Genomic DNA, 6,037 nt, shown 5'->3' with positions numbered 1-6,037 from the left:
GGCGTGTGGGGGAAGAACAGGGAGCAGTGGGGGGACTGGGAGGTCCAGGGGGTTGCAGGCAGTGTGGTGGGGGGGGGCAGGTAGGAGCTTGGGGGGGTGGGCATGGCACGGGAGCCGGGGGAGGGTTGCAGGTTGATGCGCAGGGGGAAGGCAGAGCGCGGTGGGGTTTTGCAGGCGGCGGGTGGTGGTGCAGGGAGCCGGGGGGGGGGGCTGGCAGGAGCGTGGGAGGGGCAGGGAGCAGGAGGTGGGGGTGCAGGCAGGGGGGGATTTGCCAGCAGCGCAGTGGGGCGTGCAGATCACGGCAGGCCGGTGGGGGGGTTTGCACAGCGGGGGAGGGCAGGCAGCTGGCTGAGGTGCAAGGTAGGAGCCGGGGGGAGGGCAGCCAGTTGCGGGAGAGAGGGCAGCCATGCGGGGGGTGGTGGCAGACATGGAAGCCGGGGGGGTTGCAGGTGGCAGGGGAGGAGGGCAGGGAGCGGGGGGCAGGCAGGGAGGGGGGGTAGCAGAGGGAGCCGGGGGGGGGTTGCAGGCAGTGGGGGGGGCAGACAGGGAGCGGGTGGGGGTGCAGGGGGCACAGAACGCGAGGTGCAGGGGGCAGCGCGCAGGGAGCCGGCGGCAGACACGGAGCCGGACGCCGCCGCCCCTCCGCCCTCCCCGGAAAGTCCCGGGCGGCTCAACTTCCCAGTCCCGGGCGGGGCAGGCCGCAGTTTCGGTTCGTGCCGCCCCAGGCAGCGCCCCCTCCGCCTCGGAGCGACCCTCCTGCTGCTGCTCCTCTGCGGGCCCCCCCGCCGGGTAAGGGCCCCCCGCCCAGCTGGCGCCCCGAAACCCGCCGTAGCCCGGCTCCATCTTGCCCCGACGGGGGCACCAGGCTAGACCCCCCCCCTGGCCGCTGGAGTTTTTGGCTAATCCCCCCACTGACCCCCCATGCCCTTCCGCTGCCATTTGGGGGTGTGACCCCCACCTCTTGCGGCACATTATTCCTCCCGGGCTTTTTTTTGGGGGATTTTCCCCCCCCGGGGGCCCCAGGGGGGGGCCCCCCGGGGGCACGGGAGGCTGGGCTGGGACCCCCCCACCGATCTCTTCCCCGGGGGCTGGGCTGGGACCCCCCCACCATCTCTTCCCCGGGGGCTGGGCTGGGCGTACCTTGCCCAGTGGCTGACCCCTAACCCAGCTGTTCCCCCCCACAGGGCTGGCGGGATACGAGGGGGGCGCACTCATGGCTCTGCAAATCCGGAGGCTGATGAGCCCCCCGGGGCCGGCTCCGAGGACCCGGCGGGACAAGTGATGAAGGGTCCAGGCCTGCGGGGGACTTGGTCCACGACGTACCCGCGCTCCTAACACCCCCCATCTGCCCCGCTGGGCCCCTAACAACCCCACTTTTCCCACCCCCCAGCCCCTAACATCCCGACTGGCCCCTGCCGGCCCATAACCCCGCCTGCCAGCCCTTAACACCCCCTGCCAAGCCCATTAACGCCCCACCACTCCCCCCCGCATACCCCCCGCTGCCCCCTTGCTGGCCCTTAACCCCCTTGCCTGCCCCTGCTCAGCCCCTAACACCCATCCTGCCAGCCCATAACCCCCACACTTCCCCCCCCGCCAGCCCATAACCCCCCGCTTTGCCCTTGCTGGCCATCCTAACACCCCTATTTCTCCGCCAGCCCCTTAACATCCCGCTGGCCCCTGCTGGCCCTACCCCCTGCCCCTGCAGCCCTAAACACCCCCTGCCAGCCATAATACCCACCACTCCCCCCCCCCAGCCCCTAACACCCTGCGTGCCCCCCAGCCGGGCCCTAAACACCCCTACTTTCCCCCACCCACCCCTAAACACCCCGCTGTCCCCCTGCGGCCCTAACCCCCTGCCATTCCCTAACACCCCTGTCCAGCCATAATACCCACCAGCTTCCCCCCCCGCATTAGTCCCCGCTGCCCCCCAGGCCCCTAACACCCCCTGCTTCCCCCTCCCACCAGCCCATACTAACGCTCCCCAGCTGATGACCAAAGTTCTCAAAAAATTCCAGCACCCCCACTTCCTAGATTGCTGCAAATTCCAGTCCGGGACGCCCCCGGCCAACCCTCCTCGCATGCCTCCCCACCAACCCTCCCCCTGCCAGCCCCCAACCCCCCCAGCCAGCCTCCCCCCACCACCATGGCCCAGGCCAATCCTTCCCCCTCAACTTCTTGCCCCTGCCCGCCAGGTTCGAGCTGCCCCGAATACAGATCTGTGGGACTGGCCAGTGCCGACTGGGTGGACCGAGTCTCCGCTGGCTCTGGGTGAGAGAAATGATAGGGTCTGACCCCCAACTCCTCCCCCCCGCCGCGCCACCTTCTCCTGGATTTGGGGGCCCGCTGTCCCCCTGCAAAAAGGGTCCCCATTCACTGCTCTGGGCTGGGGTGGGGGCCACCAGATCCTCGGTGGTGGGTTCTCACGGCACAGGGGGCACATGGGGGAAGGGGGGAGGCCCTGCCGCTGGGTGGGGCGGCATGGCAGCATGGAGTGGGGTTGCCGGGGCGTGAGGCTGACACTGCTGGGGGCAGGGGGGTAGGGGCCCTCCCGTCTGGCCAGCCAGGTCCCAACTTACCGTGTCCTGCAGAAAGCCGGAAGGATTGATGCCAGCCAGGGGAGGGGCGCCCCGACACCCCCCAACGTGCCCTGCCCCCCAACATCCACCCTCCCATGCTCAGCACGGCCAGACCCACAGCATCCCCACGGACCCACAGAGGACCCCTGGAGCCGCCCCGCAGCCCCAGAGGCCCCACGGTACCCACGGCCAGCCCCATGGAGCCCCAGACCCACGGCAGACCCCCAGCCCCACGGACCCACACAGATGGACCCCCGAGCTGCACACACCCAAGAGCCCACGGACCCACGGCCAGATCCTCAGAGCCCCACGGACCCCTCCAGACGACCCCCAAAGCCCCACGGGACCTAACTGGGCCAGTCCCACGGTACTGAACCGCCTGACCACGCACGTCGTAGCTCATAAGCCGGGATCCCCCATGAGCGGGGATCTCCGTGGGCTTGGGATCCCCCCAAGGAGGGGTCCCTGCCCCCCCCGGTTCTCAACCCCTCCCCTTTGTCTGCAGACCCCGTTGGGGGCCCAGCCTGGCGCCCCGGAAGGGGAGGAGCAGTCGATGGGCCCCCCCCCCGCGCAGCCCCGTACACTACCTCGACGGCCGTGCCGGTTGCTGCGTGGGCATCATCCTGGTGCTGGTGGGGGCCTGACCTAACTATGCTCTGCCGAGGCAGCCGGCGGCCCCCCAGGGACCCGCCTCGCCCCAATGAGACCCAAGTGAGTGGGGCAGCAGGTGTGGTCTGCTTCCCTGGGGGGACTATTTACCCTGGTCTTGTGACCCCCTGCACCTCCACAGTCTCTCCAACTCCTCCCTTGTCTGTGCCCCCACGTTCTACGGCCGATCCACCCCCCGATCTGATCTCTCTCTTATCACCCCCAATCTGTGCCCCCCTGCACCTCCTATGGCCAATCCACCCCCATCCCTAGGCTCTGATCCCCTCCAGGTCATTTTCCTAGACACCCCCCCACTGTACCCCATCTGTGCCCAGTCTCATCCCCCCACCACTGGGCCCCCGACTAATCCCCCAGACCCAGGGCATGGGGGTTATTTCCCCTTCCGATCTACCCCCCCCCATGCCCACTCTCCTGCTACCCGTGAGGAGCTCCCCGGAGCAGGCCCTGGCCAGGCTGCGTTGGGGGGGTCCTTATATTGCTCTTACCCCCATTTTATTGCCCCCCCCAGGCACTGGGACGCTGTACTACCCCTGCGAGCTGGGCTGACGGACGGCTACCCCCATGAACGGACCCCAGCACCCCAATCCCCACTGATCTCCTTGGGGGTGGGGGAGGGTGATGGTATGCAGGGGAGAGGGGAGGGGGTTTGGGGGTCTAACACCCAGCCCCCCCACTTGATGAAGGACCCTGGCTCTGGGGGGGGGCCCCCCGCAGAGCTGCCCCCAGCACTAAGCTAATCTCTAACCACGGACGAGGTACGTTGGCTCTGGGGAGACGCATGCGTCGTGCCCCTGCCCCCCAGAGTCCCCACTAATTTATTCCCCTTGTACAGCGTGTCAGAGCTTTAATACAGAGGTTTGTAGGAGGCTGCGGCTGGTTATTCATGGGGGGTGGGCATGGTTTTCGGGTGTCCCCCCCGGCAGCTCCCAGATCCCTGCATTTGTGCCGGGGGGGGGGGAGGGCTCTCCAAGGCTCTCTCTAGGGGGAGGGGGCGGCACCTGGAACTGCCCTGAACCCCCACCATGCAAGGGGGACCCCCCTGAGACTGATGGGGGGGCAACTCTGGAGAGAGAGACACCCCCATCACCCTTCCAGCTACCAAACACTTTCACTTCCTCTGTGCGGAGGCCGGAGCAGGGGCAGGATCCGTGTGGAACCGGGACGTGTGTGTGTGGGGGGTTGGGATTTACACTTGGGGGAGACCCACGTGGGGGGCTCCCTGCTCCTGCACTTCCAGGCGTGGGGCTGCCCCACTGCCAGTTCCTGCCCCCCACAGAGGTGCTCAGCGTGGGGCAATTTGGGTATTTTCCCCTTTTATTTAACACAGGCAGTAGAAAAAACAGCCCCCGCCTGCCCCCGAGCCGAGAGTTGGTGACTGTGTGGGTCAGAGCATGTTCCCGCTACGCCCGGGGGTGGGAGGGTGTGGTCACAGGGGGACACCGGTTCATATGTTGGAGCGTGGCCCAGCTGCCATGTTGATCCCACGCCACGCCACGGCAGGCCTGAGATCCTGTGTCATCCCAGGATGTGCTGCGGCGTGTCCCGGGGCCTCCTCACTGGTCACGGCTGTGGCAAATGGCAGAGCCGGTCCCGCCTGACACGCAGAGCCCAGCGGCGATCCCATGTCCTTGGCGTGTGCCGAGCTCCTGGCAGCGCCCCCTACTGCTCCAGCATGTGCTCGCAGGTGCGCGCCAGCTCCACCAGCTTCACCCGGGCGTAGTCGACCCGGTTAAGCGCCATCTGGCAGCCCTTGCGGGCCGAGTAGCTGGAGCCTTCGTGGGGCTGCCCCGTGGCCACCTGTGCGGGGAGGAGATGGCAGAGAGATGGGGTGAGCCCGAGTGCCCCCGCGTCAGCACCGCCCCCCTGCGCCGGCCCCGCCCCCTCACCTGGGTGAGGTAGCGGATCTGCCCCGACAGCTCCGACTCCACCTTCTGCACGGAGGCGGTGAACTGGGCAGCCTGACGCTCCAGCAGCCGCTCGTTCGGCTTCTCCTTCGACAGCTCCAGGATCACATTCCCTGGGGGGGGTGAGGGGGTGCCCCGATAAGCCCCCCATCCTGGACAGGGGGGGAGCCTCTTCCCAAAGCGCCCCCCTGTTCCGGGCCTGATGCACCGGCTGGATCCGCCCGGCACCCTGCCCTGCCCCAGGGGAACCCCGGCTCCCCCTCCCCCTGGGGGAATTCCCTGGTTCCCCCCGGGGGATCCCCCACCACCCCTGCCCCGCCCCAGGGGATCCCCCGGCTCCCCCTCGGGAAATTCCCTGGTTCCCCCCCGGGGTCCCCTAGCTCCCTCACCCCACCCCAGGGGATCCCCGGCTCCCCCTCCCCAAGGGGAATTCCCTGGTTCCCCCCGGGGTCCCCCATCACCCCCGCCCCAGGGGATCCCCGGCTCCCCATCCCCATTCCCTGCCCTTTCCTTTAGCCCCGCCCCCAGCTCTGCTGCCAGGACACGCCCCTGACCTTTAGCCCCGCCCCCACAAGGCCCCAAACGGCGCTCTACACCGAGGCCCCGCCCCCGGCGCTGGCCCCGCCCCTACCCGCGCTCTGCAGCGAGGCGCCGATCTCGCGCTCCAGCTCCTCCAGAACCCGCAGCCGCTCGTTGGCGACGCTGTAAGTGGCCATGGCCCTCGCGCGCGCCGGCCCCGCCCCGCCGCTCTCAGCGCATGCGCCGGACGGGCTCCGCCCCTCCCCTCCCCGGCGCTACATCTTCACGCGCCGGCGCACGTGACCCGGAAGCGATGGAGGGGGCGGGGCCGGGTCCGGCCTGGAGGAGCCACGTGCGCCGGGAGCTGGA

At 69.0% G+C, this 6,037-nt stretch overlaps 1 protein-coding gene across 1 annotated transcript; it reads right to left on the bottom strand.

Moving 5' to 3' along the window:
* Positions 1–4,537: 4,537 nt before the first annotated feature.
* On the bottom strand, positions 4,538–5,965 carry MED11 (mediator complex subunit 11). Its single transcript, XM_032776568.2, has 3 exons — positions 5,781–5,965; positions 5,132–5,262; positions 4,538–5,042 (listed from the first exon to the last, which is right to left on the bottom strand). Exons 1-3 carry the CDS (start codon positions 5,863–5,865, stop codon positions 4,905–4,907), a joined length of 354 nt encoding a protein of 117 aa, XP_032632459.1. The 5' UTR covers positions 5,866–5,965; the 3' UTR covers positions 4,538–4,904.
* Between the last annotated feature and the right edge of the window lie 72 nt (positions 5,966–6,037).

This window comes from Chelonoidis abingdonii, chromosome 11, assembly GCF_003597395.2.
Source record: "Chelonoidis abingdonii isolate Lonesome George chromosome 11, CheloAbing_2.0, whole genome shotgun sequence".
Lineage (NCBI taxonomy): Eukaryota > Metazoa > Chordata > Testudines > Testudinidae > Chelonoidis > Chelonoidis abingdonii.
The sequence above is the reverse complement of the archived record's forward strand: the minus strand, read 5'-3'. Positions and strand labels throughout refer to the sequence as shown.

What these genes read in the sequence shown, in the direction of transcription:
- MED11 (XM_032776568.2), bottom strand. Translation starts at nt 5,865, where the DNA reads ATGGCCACTTACAGCGTCGCCAACGAGCGGCTGCGGGTTCTGGAGGAG. An exon ending in CGCCTCGCTGCAGAGCGCGG is followed by an intron (nt 5,263 to 5,780) that starts GTAGGGGCGGGG and finishes CACCCCCCCCAG; the next exon opens with GGAATGTGATCCTGGAGCTG. An exon ending in AGATCCGCTACCTCACCCAG is followed by an intron (nt 5,043 to 5,131) that starts GTGAGGGGGCGG and finishes CTCCCCGCACAG; the next exon opens with GTGGCCACGGGGCAGCCCCA.